Here is a 19,329-nt window from a genome sequence, read left to right on the forward strand (position 1 = left end):
TGCTCTCTAAAAGAGAGAGAGAGAGAGAGAGAGAGTGTGATTTACACAAAGATCATTTAAGGAGAACAATCTGAAGTGAACAGTGTGTTTGTTTTTCTGTTTGTTCATTCATATGTCTGTTGTCTTGTCGTCTGCAGCTTCTCTGTTTCCAGGACAGAGGATGTCTCCAGCCAAAGCTCTGACCATGAAGGAATACGAGAACGTAAGTGCAACAATATCAAAACATTTAGCTTTTGTTTGTATTTCCATTATGAGAGAGATCGACCTTTTGGACTGTGACATCATGTGTAGAATCCTAATTCTTTTCCTACCTTCACATTTTTGTGCATTTAGGTATTTTTTGGTCATCTAGGCATTTTGGACCATAGATTTTAAATCTGTACAGTGTTTCCCTTAGGATGTTTTTTAGCAGCGGTGCTGTTGTGCGCACGTCCACAAGCCCACAACCCTGGACCCGTATTAACGCGTGTTGGTCAAAGAATAGATTAAAACGGGGGTGTCAAACTCAATTTCAGCCTGGGCCACATCATGGCTTATTTGTGCCCCTCGAAGGGCCCTTTGAAAATGTGGCACCAGCACCTGCTTTGGTAGCACCCATGCAAATAATATTACATGTTATGTGCATTGAAATGCACGTTTGACAGTACAGCATTGATTTTGAGTTTGGGATGCAGATGAAAATTATGATGTTAACAACAGTAACATCTGTGGAAAAAATGAACACCTAATTTTTATATTGCTAAAATTATATTTGTAATAGTTCATGGTAACCATAGGTAAAACCATGCATGGCTCCTCATTACCATGGTTAGTAACTATGGTTTCTATATAAAGAACTATGGCATTCTTTTAATGAAAAAACAGCAGTCTAAATGCATTTAGAAACTTCTTCTGCCACGACTACCAAATCAAATCAAATCAAAATCAAATCACTTTATTGTCACACAGCCATATACACAAGTGCAATGGTGTGTGAAATTCTTGGGTGCAGTTCCGATCAACATAGCAGTCGTGACAGTGATGAGACATATACCAATTTACAATAACATCAAATTAACACAACGCAATTTAAACATCTGTTATACAAAATTAAACTCGACTTAAAACATCAAATTAACACAACACAATTTAAACATCTGTTATACATAATTACACTCAACTTAAAACATCAAATTAACACAACACAATTTAAACATCTGTTATACATAATTACACAACTTAAAACATCAGATTAACACAACACAATTTAAACATCTGTTATACACAATTACACTCAACAATATACAATAATAACATACATTGTACAGTATACAATATGCTGTTTTTTTTTTTTTTTTTTTTTTACTATATAGATACTATATAGATACACATTATTCAATAAAAATTAAAATATATATGAAAAAAGTATATATATAGAATGTACAGTATTGTACTGTATTGACATTCAGGCTGTCGGTTGATAGTCAGTTGTTAAGAGAGACATAATATAATGACAGTAATATAATTTATGACAGTCCGGTGTGAGATAAAAGAGTAATAAAGTGCAGGGCTGATGTATTTTGATCGTGGGAGATCAAGAGTTCAGAAGTCTGATTGCTTGGGGGAAGAAGCTATCATGGAGTCGGCTGGTGCGGGTCCTGATGCTGCGATACTGCCTACCTGATGGTAGCAGTGAGAACAGCCCATGGCTCGGGTGGCTGGAGTCTCTGATGATCCTCCGAGCTTTTTTCACACACCGCCTTGTATATATTTCCTGGAGGGAGGGAAGCTCACCTCCGATGATGTGTTTGGCAGTTCGCACCACCCTTTGCAGTGCTTTGCGGTTGTGGGCAGTGCTATTGCCGTACCAGGCGGAGATACAGCCAGTCAGGATGCTCTCCACAGTGCAGGTGTAGAACCGTGTGAGGATGTGGCGGTTCATTCCAAACTTCCTCAGCCGTCTCAGGAAGAAAAGGCGCTGATGAGCCTTCTTCACAACGACTTCAGTGTGGACGGACCATGTGAGTTCCTCAGTGATGTGGACACCCAGGAACTTGAAGCTGCTGACTCTCTCCACTGGTGCTCCATTGATGATGATTGGACTGTGTTCTCTGTCTTTTCTCCTGAAGTCCACCACAAGCTCCTTTGTCTTACTGACGTTGAGGGAGAGGTTGTGCTCCTGACACCAGTGTGTCAGAGTGTGCACCTCCTCTCTGTAGGCTGTTTCATCATTGTCAGTGATCAGACCTACCACCGTCGTGTCATCAGCAAACTTAATGATGGCATTGGAGTTATGTGTTGCCACACAGTCATGTGTGTACAAGGAATACAAGAGTGGGCTGAGAACACAGCCCTGCGGGGCTCCAGTGTTGAGGGTCAGTGATGAGGAGATGTTGCTGCCTATTCTAACCACCTGGCGTCTGCTTGACAGGAAGTCCAGGATCCAGCTGCACAGCGAGCTGTTTAAGCCCAGAGCCCGGAGTTTCTCATCTAGCTTGGAGGGCACTATGGTGTTGAATGCTGAGCTGTAGTCTACAAACAGCATTCTCACATAAGTGTTCTTTTTTTCCAGGTGGGAGAGAGCAGTGTGTATTGTAGATGCAATGGCATCATCAGTGGAGCGGTTGTTGCGGTAAGCAAACTGCAGCGGGTCAAGATTGAGTGGTAATACAGAGCAGATGTAATCTCTGATTAGTCTCTCAAAACATTTGCTGATGATGGGGGTCAGAGCAACAGGACGCCAGTCATTTAAACAAGTTATTTTCGATTGTTTTGGAACAGGCACAATGGTGGATGTTTTAAAGCATGTGGGGACTACAGACAAAGAGAGGGAAAGGTTGAAAATGTCCGTAAAAACACCAGCCAGCTGGTTCGCGCACGCTCTGATGACGCGGCCCGGAATGCCGTCTGGACCCGCGGCTTTGCGGATATTCACCCGTCGGAAGGATCGGGTTACATCCGCTACAGAGACGGAGAGTGAACTAACCTCTGTAGCTTCGGCCGTGAGAGCTCTCTCCGCGAGGGCGGTGTTATTTCCCTCGAAACGAGCATAAAAAGTATTTAGCTCATCCGGTAGAGAGGCAGCGGTGTTCATGGCGGAGTTTTTATTCCCTTTAAAGTCCGTGATGATGTTAATTCCCTGCCACATGCTTCTAGAGTTGGTGGTGTTAAACTGTCCTTCAATCTTACTCCTGTACTGGCGTTTTGCTGTTTTGATAGTTTTTCGGAGGGCATAACTGGCTTGTTTATGCTCCTCCGCGTTCCCGGAATTAAAAGCGGAGGTCCGCACATTAAGTGCCGCGCGAACATCGCTGTTGATCCACGGCTTCTGATTCGGATAGATTCGCACAGTTCTGGTCGGAATCACTTCCTCTACACACGTTCTGATGAAGCACATTACGCTATCAGCGTAAAGCTCGATGTCGTCATCAGAGGCGGACCGGAACATCTCCCAGTCCGTGCGATCAAAACAATCCTGTAGCGTAGAGTCTGATTGGTCCGACCAGCACTGGATCGTTCTGAGGGTGGGTGCTTCCTGTTTCAGTTTCTGCCTGTAAGCGGGCAGAAGCAGAATGGAAGAGTGGTCCGATTTGCCAAATGGTGGGCGGGGGAGGGATTTGTAGCCATCCCGGAATGGAGAGTAGCAATGGTCCAAAACCCGGTCCCCTCGTGTGTTGAAACTAATGTGCTGGTGATATTTTGGTGCGACTGATTTTAAACTGGCTTTATTAAAGTCCCCGGTCACAATGAACGCGGCCTCAGGGTGCGCGGTTTCCTGCTCACTTATACTCCCATACAGTTCCTTGAGTGCCCGGTCTGTGTCGGCTTGTGGTGGGATGTACACAGCAGTGATAATGACCGCTGTGAATTCCCTCGGTAGCCAGAATGGTCGACACAGAAACATAAGAAATTCCAGATCAGGAGAACAGAAAGACTTGATGGAATGTACGTTCCTCTGATCACACCAGGATTTGTTGATCATAAAACATACACCACCTCCTCTAGTTTTACCTGAGAGGTCTTTCGCTCTGTCCGCTCGGAGCATGGAGAACCCCGCGGGTTCAATGGCTGAGTCTGGAATCTCCGCAGACATCCAAGTTTGCAGTCCCTCGTCTCTCGTTGGAAAGAGATCCGCGCTTTCAGCTCGCAGAGCTTGTTATCCAGAGACTGAACATTTGCCAGTAGAATAGTGGGTAGCGGGGGTCGATTTGCGCGGCGTCTTACTCTGATGAGAACGCCGTTACTCTGTTTCCCCTTTTCCTCCTGCGTTTCCGCGGCCGTGCTGCCCAGACAAAGGGCTCCGCTTGCGTGTTTGTAAACAGCGGGTCGGCATTGAGGAATGTGAAGTCCGGTTTACGGTGTGAGATCGCTGAGCCAATGTCCAAAAGTGTTTGTCTGTCGTAGACAATAAGGCAGACAACATCCAAGACAAAAAACATAAGAATTGTAAACAAAACAGACAAACCATTGCTATGTTGTGTCGGAGCTCGCAACGCAGCAGCCATACTCGGCGCCATCTTGAGTCTTGAGGAGTACCATAGGTAATACAGCACAATTAGTGTTACTGCAGTAAATCAATGGTAAAGTTTTGTAAGCGTTGTGATCTGAGTATTGAAAAGCCTTCTAATTTATGTTTTCTCCTGTTTTCTGTGGGGGCTGTTTGTTTTAAACTAGTTTCGTCAGTGAGACATTAGAGTTTTGCAACAGACAATTATGTACCGCATTCAAACGGGTTTTGCAATCCCCGCTGCGCACCTCACTGGTTCACAAGCACATTTAAAATAGTCTGTGCGGTTGAGACCACTTTGCAAATTACCGCACCTGCTCTGCCCTCGTGCTGCTATGTGTAATCTGTGTTGATAATTGACCCGTGTAGCGCTGTTTCATTCCGCTTTTCAAGCGAGCAAAATGTGCTCCAAAACATACAGATGACTGGGGAAGGCTAATTTATATTCTAACTGATTGTTCAGTGAAACATTGCGATCTCCTGCCATCCTACGTTTCAAAAAAGAGTTTGCAGGCCACTTGAAATTAAGCGAGTTTGACACGTGTTGTTATGCAGCGACGTCACTGTGATGTAGTGTGTGTTTTTGTTTGTGTGTGTGTGTGTGTGTGTTGGGGGGGGGGGGGTCCCTCTCGCAGTGTTGAAAGCGCACAGCTGACTGGAGCTGGCAAGCGTTATGTTGCATCAAGAATATTAAATTAACCATGTGAAATCCCAAGAGCGGTGCTCATAGTTCAGCAGTGGCGCAGCACCGCTACAAAATGCATATGGGGTAACACTGCTGTATATCTGCTAAAGGTTGTACACCAGCATATATAGATGATCTCAAAGTGAACAGACATGGGCAAAAAGCCACCAAATTCTGATTTAACAGGGTCTTCAAACATTTCAGCTGCCGGCTGAAACAGAGTGAAAAGCTTACTAGGTCGGCCTGCATCTGTTTTTGCGTTGTTTTGGTTTCCATGGCAATGATTATAATTTTGTATGTCCTTTTATAGAAATGGGTTTGTTTATAAATGGTGAGATAGGAATCTATAAGCGTTCCTGTGAGTATCAGAGAGAGAAAGTGTTAGTGTGATGTGTAGTTACACAAAGACAGAGAGCATTCAGCTGCCCATTACTGTGTTATTTGTGTAGTTGATTTTATTCCAAACTCTCTCATTCTGTTTGTACTTCTCTCCATCTCCCTTCCCCCTCTTTCTGCCCCAGATGTTGAAGTGAAACGCTTGGAGTACAATGACGCACAGTTCACTGCCCTGCCACACACACACACACACACACACACACACACACACACACACACACACACACACAGCTGTCATCACTGACCATCTACACACACAGCCTGGTATAGTCGCTCTATTTCTCTTTTTAGCTCTTGTCCCCAGCTCTCTCTCTCTCTCTTTATAATCCAGTTATATGGAGAACAGCTTTGCTGATTTGCATGACTCATGTTTATTCATGAATAAGTCTGAATATTGTAATGAGGAAAACCAGAAGATTCACAAAATAAAAGATTTAGGTCCATTTGCTGCTTGATTTTATTGTGTTTAAGTGTTTGGGTGTTGCTTCAATTTTGGGCAGAGTCTCATAAATTGTTTTTTTAATTATTATAAATTGTTTTCTTCTGTTAACAATACCAAACAGTGTATGTATGTGCATCACAAGAGATTTATTTCACTTTTGTCATTGTTTTTCTAAAGCGTCATGAAAATTTCCACCACCGTGCCTCAAATGATGTTTTTTGTTAATAGAATTCTGTGCTGGAAATGACGCTAATGGAAATGACAATTATTTATTTATTTATGTATTTATTTATTTTTATCCCCTTTTCTCCCAGTTTGGAATGCCCAATTCCCACTGCTTAGTAGGTCCTCGTGGAGACACGGTGACTCACCTCAAGCCGGGTGGCGGAGGACAAGTCTCAGTTGCCTCCGCTTCTGAGACCGTCAATCCGTGCCTCTTATCACGTGACTCATTGTGCATGACACCACGGAGACTCGCAGCATGTGGAGGCTCATGCTACTCTCCACGTTCCACGCACAACTTACCACACGCCCCATTGAGAGCGAGAACCATTAAATCGCGACCACGAGGTGGTTACCCCATGAGACCCCCCCCCCCCAGCAACCGGGCCTATTTAGTTGCTTAGGAGACCTGGCTGGAGTCACTCAGCACACCCTGGATTCGAACTCGTGACTCCAGGGGTGGTAGTCAGTATCAATACTCGCTGATCTACCCAGACCCCCCAGAAATGCCTTTTTTTTTTTTTTTTTTTTTTTTTTTTAGGGGGGGGGGGATTTTTTCCCCTTTTTCTCCCAATTTGGAATGCCCAATTCCCAGTGCGCTCTAAGTCATCGTGGTCGCATAGTGATTCGCCTCAGTCCGGGTGGCGGAGGACGAATCCCAGTTGCCTCCACGTCTGAGACAGTCAACCCGCGCATCTTATCACGTGGCTTGTTGAGCGCGTTGCCACGGAGACATAGCGCGGCAACCACGCTCAATTCACCACGCGCCCCACCGAGAACAAACCACATTATAGCGACCACGAGGAGGTTACCCCATGTGACTCTACCCTCCCTAGCAACCGGGCCAATTTGGTTGCTTAGGAGACCTGGCTGGAGTCACTCAGCCAGAAATTACATTTTTAACATTTTTTAAATAAAATAGCAGACTCCTTTGTCTTGCTAGTAATATTTCCCTTTATTTTTCTTTGTTTTCTTCAAACATCACTTGTCTCATATTTCATTTCAAGCATGCTCTTCATTGTCACTTTTGTCTACTTAACAAGTACACTAACTTTTGAACAACTTTAATAGGGGCAGAATTGTTTGGTGTGGTGGATAAAGCTTTCAACAATTATAGAAGTTGTTTTGACACAATAAATATTAAAATTGTTTGTTTATTTCACTCTGTTTAATTGATCATAGTTTTAAACATGTAATAATTTGTAAATTTTCAGTGTATTTTTACATTAAAAAATCTTGGTCTGGGACAAGTCTAAAATAGTTAAATCTGTACATAAAAGGTGTTTGAAAAGTGCCAAAAATAAATGATGAAGGCCTGCTAAAAAGTTTGCAATTGTTTTAATGAGACCTTCATAAAACAAAGTTGAATTCTGGTCGTTATAATAAAAATCAACCCCTGAGACATGAAAATGCCCGAAGTCGAATAAACACCCATTTGTGTGTGTATACAAGGAGTATTTAGAGAATAATTTGTTTTTGTTCCCTGATAGCAAATCACTGTTCTGAAGAAAGAAAACTTTAACCTGAAGCTCAGGATCTATTTCCTGGAAGAGCGTGTGCAGCAGAAATGTGATGATTCCACAGAGGACATTTACAAAACGGTGACTGACACACACGGTCCCAAATGCACAACACACACAAGTGCACAAATACAGCACTGTGCAAAAGTCTTTTCACAAAAACACGTCTTAAAGGGGTCATGTCATGAGGAATCAAATTTTCCTTGCTATTTTGACATACAAGAGGTCATTCTACTATAAAAACATACTGTAAATTCCAGACCTCAAAACTTAATCTCCAATGCAATAAAAGTATTTATTGAAACTAAGCTGCCAAAACGCCCCATTCTCTACTTCTGCGACTTCCCTACGTCACTTGTGGTACTCATTAATTCATGACCGCCACTACAGCGGCAACATCAACGCCTGTTTTAAAATCATCGCACCCATGGCCCACTGGTGTTTACTTAGCTTGTAAACAGAGACAGAAAGAAGGACAAAAGGCCTACTGTCTGTCACCTAACTACTCCTGAGCACAAAAGGGGACCCATCTGGACTATTTTGAATAATTTTTGTGCACCTCAGTGCAGGATGATAAACTGGATGTGTGCGTCTTGTGAAGCAGTCATAAAACGAGTCTTTGCCAAGGAATTGTTACTGAAGGATATGGGGCAGTTAAAAACACTATTGGACCTGATCAAAAACATAAGTAAACAGTTCCATTCATTAATATTTCAAATGTCATGATTGTTTATGATGCTGACATGCTGTCTACACCGGGTGCATCTGTTGACACGACGCAACGGCTTTAGGCTGTCAACACAAACTTTCTGAAACGTTTCTTTGTGTTGTTGGCAGTAGTAGTGCCAGAGCAAAATGGATCGGGACACCTGTTTTTGTTTACTGTTGGAGTGACACACCGCAACGGACACTTCCATGGTAGACAGCATCATTGATTATAGCGTCCGGTGTAGGCAGGGTGTGAGTGTTAACAGTTGTGCTTGAGATGAATATGCTATATATTCGGATGCAATGTGTTGGATGTGCGTTATGTATAAATTGTGAAATGTATATTTCTAATGTTTTGGTGCTTGTTTATTCTCTTCCGATTAAGTTTCAAAATGGCTGAATTTGAGGGGCTGCACGCTGTTAGCCAATCATAACAGAGGGTGTTTATATTGAAGGAGGAGCTGAGGCAAAAATTGCGATTTTCGGAAAGATGGTCAGAGACAAGGTGGAAAATGATCATATATTACAAAATGATGACTGTTTTGGTGAAAAAAAATCTTTACTAACATTATCAGTGAACCTCAGGGAAGATAATGAAAATAAATAAAAAAGAGCATTTCATGACCCCTTTAAAACGGTTATTTTAAATATTCGGATTTTAGTGTATTAGTAGGAAATATCCATTTTAAATTTCAAGATTCCCTTTGCAAATAGAATTGAATAGAAGAAGAACAACAAATGGTATGGCCCCACAGAGCCTGGATCTCAACATCATTGAGTCAGTCTGGGATTACATAAAGAAACAGATGCAGTTGAGACAGTTTAAATACATAGAAGAACTGTGGCAAGTTCTCCAAGAAGCTTGGAACATCCTATCTGCCAACAACCAAGAAAAACTGTTCAGGTGTACCTGGAGAACTGGTGCTGTTTTGAAGGCACAGGTTGTCACACCAAATATTGATTTATCTTTTATTTATTTACTGGACTTTGTATGCTGTTAAGTGATAAATGAAAACTATTAATGACATTATTTTTTGAAGACATCCTCACTATCACAAGTGCCTAAAACTTTTGCACAGTACTGTATAACATTGTTAATCCATGGATTTCAAAGCCTGTAGTAGTCTGTGGCTTGCTCGATAACATCAGTTTGTTGTTTGTGTGTATTTGTGTCTGTAGAACATTGAACTAAAGGTGGAGGTGGAGTCAATGAAAAGAGATCTGGCTGAGAAACAGGAACTGCTTGTGTCTGCATCGTAAGTCCTGCCCACTTCTTCAAGTCTTATTTTTACTAAATAGCCGACCTTACTAGGGGCGGTGTGATGAACCAGTCGTGACAATTGGTGCATAACTAGATATATTGTCAGTAACTTGATGTGACTAGGAGGAGGGCGTGGCCGGGCCGTGATGGAGCACGGCCAGTGCGGAATCAGCTGACCAGTGGGAGAGTGAGATAAGGAGTCGGAGAGATGCACGCGGCCGTGCTGCATGTTTGTTTATGTTTGTTTTATGTTGCGTTTTATCATTAAACTTTGAGTGTTCAGCCGGTTCCCGCTTCCTCCTTGCCTGACCTTAAACTGTTACAGTTTAAACTGTACGTGTTTGTGCGTAGAAAAGCTTTGGAGAGTTTAGCCAGTCGAGGTGTTGATGATGGCCGAGAGCAGATGCAGAGAGAAATGGACTCGCTCAGAGAAGCTTTCAACGTTCGGATTCAAGAACTGGAGGAGGTAGAAGACCAAACTTACAATATTCAGAGCAAATGGTTGAGAATATTATTCCCTTCCTCATTGTCCTATCTTTCTTACTTCAGTCTCTGCAATCTGCTCAAGAAGAACTGGAAAACATGGCCATCATTGCTGAAAAGGAGAAGATAAAGAATCTCGGATTGGAGAAAGAACTACAAGCCGCCAACCAATCAGGACCTTCAGCTAGCTCAGGCTCCGCCCCTAAGCAGGTCAGAGAGCTCCAACAGGCTCTTCAAGAGAAGCAGAGGTAAGCAGTCTATTTAAAGACAACATGGATTTAAAGACCCTCTTTACTTTCTTAATAAATGGTCTTATTGTTATCGATTCATAAATGTTTTGTTCTCTCCAGTGTTATTCAGCAAATGCAAGTGTCACTCAAAGATCAAGATGCTTTGATTGGAGAGCTTCGGAGGAATGGTCCAGACCAACCAATAACTGAGCAGATGGCCAAGTTAAACTCTCTGGTTGGCCAAAAGGACAGACAACTACAGGTTAGTCAGTTTTGTAAAACACAATGGCAGCCATAATACACCAATGTGCTAGCTTAAACACATACACTGAACGATGTTGTTGTTTTTTTTTTTTTTTTTTAAAGACTCTTAGGGAAGAACTAGATTGTGAAAGAGGAAATGCAGAACGAGACAAACAGGTAAGCACAGTGGAGTTTTGCGTATTTGTAATTTGTGTTATGTTCCTACCCTCGCTCATATGCCAAAGAAGTTTTTGTGTTTGTCTCATTAGGTACGGTTACATGCAGCTTAACAATCCGACTGATTGCTTGATGAGAATGGAAAAAACCTTCATAAAAACACCTCATTTGGGAAAATAATTAACCAATTGAGCTCGATCTGATCTGCAATCAGATTACCTGCATTCGGATTGTTGAAAACGTGCACATACAGCTATTGTCTGTCACTTTTTGATGGATGCTTGTGTAATATGATCATACATATACATTTGCTCAAATTATGCAGTTATAGAATGTCTGTTATTTGTGATACTACAAACAATACTGGAAACACCATGTATACACTCATGTCTGCGAAAGGCATGCATCTTCTATTTAATTTTCTTCATTTTTCACTCTTAAGTCTTAATTTTTCATACCAAGATGTGCTAATGCTTTTGGATTTTTTTTTTTTTTTTTTGCCCCTGTTTTGTACTACAAGTACATTAGTTTGTTTTGGTTGACAGTGTTCTGTTGTTGTTGTTGTTGTTTTGCTTTATCACTGTTTTCTAGAGTATTCTTACCTGTTTGGTTTGCAGCGAGGACTTATTGTGATAAATGTTTTGGGGTGGATGTTTAGATGTCAGACTTAGTGGTTGATTTCTGAAAGGTAGTGTGTATTATGTGTGACAGTTGTGTTACGGGTGTTTCCGGAAGGTCAGTGTGCAAAGCTGGATTACCAGGTTAGCAGCAGCAGTCTGTGTCTGTTGCAAATGGCAATTAAATATTAAAAACAAATCCTTCTGCATCCTGTGCATGGAGGGAGAGTTTGTCCCTGAGGGCAGGTTTGCATGTGTTTCGGTTCGGTTTATGATTATATATTTTTTTAGTTATCGTCTAACATTACATCGCGATTTCAGCTTCAATATAGTCAATTTTGCAGCTTTCGTAGATGCTTTAGATGGTTTCCCTTCATCATGTAAGCACATGTAATATAATGAGCATCGGGATGGGACTTTTCAGCGTGAGACTTTTCAGTGAATCTGCACTGCTTTTGCGGATAATTGTAAATAAACTATAAATAAACCTGAATATTATCTATAATAATTGTAAGGGTCCTGATATAGCCCTGAGAATGCCAAATGTAAAGTCTGATTTCACCAGTAAATATATAATATGGCAAATATTGTTTTACTGGATAAGCATACACTACCATTAAAATTTATTTTTGAAAAGTATAGTTTAGAAAGGTGTAATCAGTGACAATACTATTTTAAAATGTACAATATTAATTTAAAATGTAATGTAATCAGCATATGTATCTAACAACATTCTGAATTTTTCAGCTGAGCAGAATTGTTAATATTTCTATGCTGGTGTCACCATTACCATCTGCTGTGCTGTGTTTTAGTCCACTCCATCCTTGATGGATCATTTGACTCTTTAAAGAACAGTACTTTTTGTTGAGCTTTACAAGTAAAGGAAAGGAACTGTTTTGCATATGTCCTTAAAGTAATCATAATAATACATTTATTCAAACGTAACTTTTCATGATTCAGGCTTTGTTTAAAGTTTCGTGGGAGTATCGAATCGTGAATTTAGTACTGTGAACTGAACCACATCCTTACACTCTTTCTTTTGTTTAAAAAAAAATCACATTTTCAATAAAATACAGGAAATAAAATGTAGTTTTTTAATCCGATTAATCGAAGAAATAATCAACGATTAATTGATTATCAAAATAATAGTTAGATGCAGCCCTGCATCATTGTGATATCCATGAGCTGCACTATTGATAACATTGAAACTGAAATCGCGGTATGATGTTGAGCGATTACTAAACCGCAAAACACGGTTTAATAAAAATTATCGCTCTCCCTTTCTCCATTGCGATTGGTTTATTTGATGTGGAAGCGCATGCTCACTTGTTTGTATGGACAAACAGTTTTGCGAAATGGAAACACGTGCCTGATTTTGAATTCATAATATGTATACATTATAAAACATAGAAAATGTCAGTAAAATATAAGTTATGCACTGTAGAGGAGCAACTCTTAAGCACATCAAACAGAAAAATCAATCTGCCAGTGCACCTGATGCAGCAACCGGTCCACATTAAACTGTATGCTCATTATGATGTTCTCTGAAGTGTTTCTAAAGTGCTCTCGTGCACTTTTCAGGGGGCCTGGGTATCTCAGCGAGTATTGACGCCGACTACCACCCCTGGAGTCGCGAGTTCGAATCCAGGGTGTGCTGAGTGAATCCAGCCAGGTCTCCTAAGCTACCAAAATTGGCCTGGTTGCTAGGGAGGGTAGAGTCACATGGTGTAACCTCCTTGTGGTCACGATTAGTGGTTCTCACTCTCAGTAGGGTGCGTGGATCGTGGAGAGTAGTATGAACCTCCACATGCTGTGAGTCTCCGCGGTGTCATGCACAACGAGTCACGTGATAAGATGCACGGACTGACCGTCTCAGAAGCGGAGGCAACTGAGACTTGTCCTCCACCACCCGGACTGAGGTGAGTAACCGCACCACCACGAGGACCTACTAAGTAATGGGAATTGGGCATTCCAAATTGGGGAGAAAAGGGGATAAAAAAACAACAACAAATAAATAAATAAATACTTTTCAATCCACAAATTACATCGCTTTTGTTTATTTATGAAATGTATAATTATTTGATAAACTAAGGCATTTTCTCTCAATACACTAGCTCGGTACACATTTGGCTGTACACTTGCAGAACGACACAGACACCAACAGATAACTGTAATTGTAAACCACTGTGTTGGCCAACGTGTAGTGGCTAAGGTGTAGGTTTGACACAAAAGTATAAACCAGCTTTAAATCAAACAGATAGGTAATGATATTGAAGAAATATGAAATATATTTATAGTGTGTGAAGATAAGTATAAAGGTGAAATAAAACCAGCTTGGTGGTTGCTTATCAGCCCAAATTGATAGTTTACTCAAGTCTCAAGATATCGTTTGGGTCCCTGTTATGTCTCTTGTTTTTTTTTTTTTTTTTTTTTCGTTTTATGATCTGCCAAGTGACAATTGTAAGTCTGATCACATAGAAAAGTAATTGCACACTGTAGAGCCGAGGAGGGCGGGGCCGGGCTGGAATGAGACACACCCGGTCCCCAATCAGCCTGATGGGGCGCGCGAGGGATAAAGGCGGCCGGGGACGACAGTTCGAGAGAGAGAGAATTACAGACAGCTGTGCTGTGTTTTTGGTTAATAAATTATTATTTAAGTTGTCAAGCCGGTTCTCGCCTCCTCCTTTCCTCTAAACCCCCTTACACACACCTCTCCTGTACAAGCCGCACAAGCACAAATGGTGCAAACGAAAGTTTAATACTTAGTAGGGATGGGCGATATGTCAAAAATATTTAACCGATAATTGCCTTAAAAAATATCGCGATATACGATTATATCTTCAAGCCCCCTGCTGAGGGTTGGTGAATATTTTTGCTTTATTGATTTTGCTTTAAAAAAAATTATCCATTTATTGAAACACGAAAAACATAAAAGGCATTTCTAAATTCAAATTGGACTTTAAACTCAACGAAAAAAGCATTAAATTAATGAAGTGATCAAAAAAATCTTATAAAGCCACCTCCCCAAATCCAAACATTTACCGTCTCCAATGGCCCCATTTGCCATCACGCAAGTCAACGACAACAAGTGGAAAATTACTAATAGCCTACAGATTAAGAACTAAAGACAATTATGTAAAGATAATAATAATCATAAATTCCCTTGTGTTCCCAAAATGATGCTGCCAAATGTGTGTTCTTATCGAATTTGTGTTTGAATTGTGTTTTGTTAATACAGTTAATGCTGGCTAAAGAAAAGAAAATAGAACTCCTTTTTAGATTCAGTGGAACTTGTATTATTTTATGATTTAATCACTTTCGTCTTTTTCTTTAATAGAAAGATGTATATTACTGAACCTGCAGAGTTGCGTTCACAATGCATGTTAACCGCAAACTAGTCTGTGGAAATAAAGCAAACTGAACTCGCAGCACCTCCTGAGATGATCGGAGATTGTTTGCAGCATTCTCATAGACGGCATTATTCTTGCAAACAGTTTTCAGACGAATGAAACAGGAAAAAAAAGAGTGAAAACACTTTACATGCACTTGTTCCATGAGACAGGCTCAAGAGAACAGCGAATCAGACACGAGCATTGATGCCTTTTCTTTTGTCTGTTCTTAAAAATATAATAAACTGTGTTTTTTCAAGGGCGTGTCTTTGTGACTAACAACATTACTTGTCATGTGTCACTCCAAGATGTCTCACAGGTTGCCCGCCTGTTGCGGGTAGATGAGCAAAATTGCCTGCGCATGAAATAGGCTGCATGCATTTGGATGAGGAACTTGCAAACTGGATTCAGCCTCGTTTCGGGTGGTGGGCACTAGTTTCACACCCTGGGCTACTGTTTAATATATTTGCCGACTTCCCAGATCTATGGTTTTGCAATTTTGCCGATATTGTCGGTCATCTTCTGTAAACTGAGTGTTGCAATCGGCATCGAGATCTTTATAAGCTATCGTCTCCGATAACATCGTCCAATCGCCCAGCCCAATACTTAGGGTTTGTGGTTTGTTCGACTCACTAATCCTAAGTATGAGCAATAGTAAAAGGAATGTGTGGCTTAGCAAACACCCCTGACTAAACTCTGTTTCATTTTCATGAGGCAAATATTCATTCTTGCCACATTCCATCATGACGGCAGCATCGCCAGAGCTCATCCTGATCAACAGTGGCCCAAATACAGCTCTGCTCATCAGATGCCTGCTGAGTGGATTAGCGCGTGTGTGTGTGTGTGTGTGTGTGTGTGTGTGTGTGTGTGTGTGTGTTAGGAGCCGTTGTCCACAGCCCTCAAAGGATTTCCTGTGTGTGTTTGTGGATTAGATGGTTTATATCTGTGTGTGGGCAGACATAGTTCAGTTGAGAGCAAGACAGACGGAGCGATACAGAGGAAGATGGTTGGAAAAATAGAATATGTGAGGGTCAGAGAGACGATGAATGTGCTAAAACATGCCTGTAGATCCTTCAGAAGCAACATCAATGCTTTGCCATGTAATTGAAGCACGTCTGTTTGCCCGTAGCATCAGGGTTTTAGCTCGTGTTCCGTGAAAATGCGAGAGCCATGTCGTGTATGCGGCATTTGTGTGCAGGGTGGTCAGTGTCGCTGGTTGTTCAGTGCGTGCGGGCGTCTGAGGTTGGCAGTGGTCCTTTCACATGTGTTGGAGGCGGAGTTGCAAAGGGACGGCCGCAGCGAGTTCATTTGCGGGAAATGCGTGTTCTTGCTCGAGCGTGTTGTGCAATGCGACGTCGCCATCGGACAGCTGCAGGAAACACATGCTGTTCAGCTGCAACGGCTGCAAAATGAGAGAAATGGATTGAAAATGCACATTGTAAACAAATACAGACAAAATTACCCACCAAAACCTGATGGAAACGCATCACGGAGAACTCCCAGACAGGAAGTCAAGATTGGAACAAATCCGCTGCAATTCATCCGACGACCAAAAGTGTCTTCAGTCCCACCAAAGCTGCGCCAAGCTCAAATTGATGAAGTGCAGAACACAGCTGGAAGAAGTCAGATGGTTGTTGCTGGCAATAAGGGTGGCAGTGGACGACAGGAGAAGTTCAAAGGTCAGTTGAGGAGATGTGTTAGTTTGGAACCTCTTAGTAAAGTAGGAACCGATCGCTTCCACCATCTGAATTTGAATTCATCTCCGCATCAGAGCAAAGACGCTGGCTTTAGAACCATTGGATTGTCGGGAACTCAATGTTTTAGTCGAGAATACTTGGACATTGTGCACAAGAAGAGTGCTCTGATATCCCGTTCAACTTCCCTCCAATCAGTGGCCCTGGAGCAGTCTGACCACACCCACATCTGTGCATCACCCCTCAGACGGACACACCCACTAAAAGGCTCCGCCCCCAGCATGGTAGAAACAACCTCGCTGGTTTTTGATATACTTCAACTTTTAAGGAGTGTGCAAGGAGTGCGTCCAGTCCCGCGATGCAACGGTAGCAAGATTCCAATACCGATGCATCCACATTTTACACATGGAAATGCCTGTGGTGGTGTGTCTTGGAAATCAAAAGTGGAGAAAAGTCTGAGAGAGATGGAGGAGGATTTTAATGATGAGTACACACCTCTCAAACAGGAGGTACACTTGCTCGTACACTTGCTGTGAGGTTTGGACGATTCTCGATAATGGCTGTGTTTCAAAACTTAGTGAGTCGATTGAGGGGACAACATTTTTGGGCATCATTGGAATGCTTGTAACAGAATGAGTGTTCATAACAGGTTATAACGTGCCTATGATGCTCAAATATGCTGTCTAGGTAACTATAGGCAATGTGTGTGTTTTAAATGATTCTATAGATTCTATATTCTGTTGTGTATAAGTGGTTATATGTGTTATATGCTTGCGTGTGTTACAGGTGTGTGTAGAAAAGCAGAATGAATTGAGCAGATTGGAGCAGAAGACCAGACAGCTGACTGAAGAGGTCAACACGGCCAAGAGCAGCAACCAGATGCTCAAATGCACGCTGGAAGACACAGAAAAAGAGAAGAACGTAAATACTGCACAAACAGATGTGGGCTGTGTCACCAACTACCTAAGGATCACAATATGTATTTCATGATATAATACATCATAATATCGTAATAGGATTGCGATTGTTACTGCTCTAAACACATACTGAAGTTTAACTTCAGTAAGGACAAATTTATTGTCAATTAATGACATTTAAAGTAAGCATAACATTTCACACTATTTACTTTTTAATACATGTTGCTCTTCTTATTTTGCACAATTCATCATTGCATGTTATTCCAAAAATGGTTGCTTCAGAATCAGTCATAAAAATATATTGACTCATATGTGTCTCATATAATGGCATGGGCTCTGAAAAGACGATTTCTAGACTCTTATTTTTAGTTATTTCGAGACTCCGTAACAGTACTCGATATTTAATTATTTACCAAATTAAGCTTTTTATAGCCTCTATATTCACTCTATATGCACGTTTCCATTTAGTCACAGTTTTCTTTTCATGCCCTCGCTTAAATTTAGGACACTTGATAAATTAATCAAAATAACCAAATGTGCATTGAAGTGAGGATAAAACTATGAATATTTTCAGTCAGTGATTGTTTTTATTTCACTTCAAGAGACCGCTGTTATATTGTAGAACCAAGCCATTCTACTGTAACTGTGGAATTATTCAGCGCTAGCCACAGAAAAAAAAAACTATCGGCAACTATCGGAAGATTTTTGCTGAAAACCGATAATCCCAAAATAGATTAATCGGTAGAGCCGATATATTGGTCTACCTCTAGCTGACATCATGATTATATCTGTCACCAATCCCTCTTATTTCTCAAGCCCTTCTTTAACCACCTATACCATTCTGGTATGAAAGCCCACTTTTCTCGATTTGATCAATTCCCAATGGATTAAACCATGCCCCGTCCTTCTTACTTTATTTATTTGTTATTGTTTCACTTGGAAGTATGACAAATTGTAGTGGTAAAATGGTTTGCAAATGCTGTTTTATATTTACTTTTTGGAAAATGTTTGTTTCAGGCACTTTCTGATGAGCTGCAGGAGAGAGAGATGGAACTGGAGGCAGAGAAGAAGAACTCTCTGAAACGAGATAAAACCATCCAGGGCCTCAGTCTGGTTCTGAAGGAGAAGGAGAAAGAGGTTTGAATTACTCACTCAACTTCTGTCACGAAGCAGTGAATCTGGTTTCTTGGTGTAATTGAAAACGATCTTGAAAGACATACTTTAACCACTAGGGATGCACCAAAATTTCGGCCGACGAAATTTTTTGGCCAAAAATGCTATTTTCGGTTTTCGTCCGAAAGAGAACAAAAACTGTTACTTTAAAATCAAGAAACAAAGACACTGACATGAAGAAACATACATCGTTGACATGCAGTGTTTTATGCAAAAAGATGTATACAGCAGCTAATGTTTAAATATATATTGATGGTAACAAGATTGTGCTTATAATTGAGATTCTCATCTGTACAGTATGTGTATGTTTGTGTCATGAAGCGATCGCTCTCTTGAATATCAGCGCATTAATAAAGTGTTTTTCCTTGTGTTTTCAGAGGCTGTGAGGCAGTTTAGCTTGAGCCTCCATCACATATCACTGTTAAATATCCCCACCTACTGTTCGAGCCGAGCCGTATTCTAAATCAGTGGTGTCAAACACGAATCCAACTCAACTTGCTTTGCATCCGCCGCTTGCGGTCTTGTGCATAATTGCGCTTTTCATCTGAAACTGTCACAGATAAAGTAGATAGATAGATATAATTATTCCAAAGTCTAATAAAAATAATATATATACATACATACACTATATGGCCAAAGGTTTGTGGACACCCCCTTCTAATTAACGAATTTGGTTACTCCATTAA

General features: G+C 41.2%; 2 protein-coding genes across 12 annotated transcripts in view; both read left to right on the top strand.

The window, feature by feature from the left end:
* LOC127431166 (CDK5 regulatory subunit-associated protein 2-like) overlaps positions 1–19,329 on the top strand; it is a 61,956-nt gene that overhangs the window by 7,489 nt on the left and 35,138 nt on the right. For 10 of the 11 annotated variants that reach the window (XM_051681456.1, XM_051681464.1, XM_051681458.1 and 7 more), the window contains exons 3-11: positions 138–202; positions 7,722–7,832; positions 9,639–9,715; positions 10,072–10,186; positions 10,270–10,451; positions 10,554–10,695; positions 10,800–10,853; positions 17,340–17,474; positions 18,488–18,607. In XM_051681456.1, coding sequence (XP_051537416.1) covers positions 138–202; positions 7,722–7,832; positions 9,639–9,715; positions 10,072–10,186; positions 10,270–10,451; positions 10,554–10,695; positions 10,800–10,853; positions 17,340–17,474; positions 18,488–18,607 — 1,001 coding nt within the window. Of the gene's footprint in view, positions 1–137; positions 203–5,692; positions 5,832–7,721; positions 7,833–9,638; positions 9,716–10,071; positions 10,187–10,269; positions 10,452–10,553; positions 10,696–10,799; positions 10,854–17,339; positions 17,475–18,487; positions 18,608–19,329 lie in introns of all 11 variants that reach the window. The other variant, XM_051681465.1, reaches the window with a different exon arrangement.
* On the top strand, positions 15,828–17,128 carry LOC127431178 (uncharacterized). The gene has a single exon (XM_051681486.1). The coding sequence runs from the start codon at positions 16,019–16,021 to the stop codon at positions 17,087–17,089; it is 1,071 nt and encodes a 356-aa protein (XP_051537446.1). The 5' UTR covers positions 15,828–16,018; the 3' UTR covers positions 17,090–17,128.

The sequence above is a fragment of the Myxocyprinus asiaticus genome, chromosome 40 (genome assembly GCF_019703515.2).
Source record: "Myxocyprinus asiaticus isolate MX2 ecotype Aquarium Trade chromosome 40, UBuf_Myxa_2, whole genome shotgun sequence".
In the NCBI taxonomy this organism is placed as follows: domain Eukaryota; kingdom Metazoa; phylum Chordata; class Actinopteri; order Cypriniformes; family Catostomidae; genus Myxocyprinus; species Myxocyprinus asiaticus.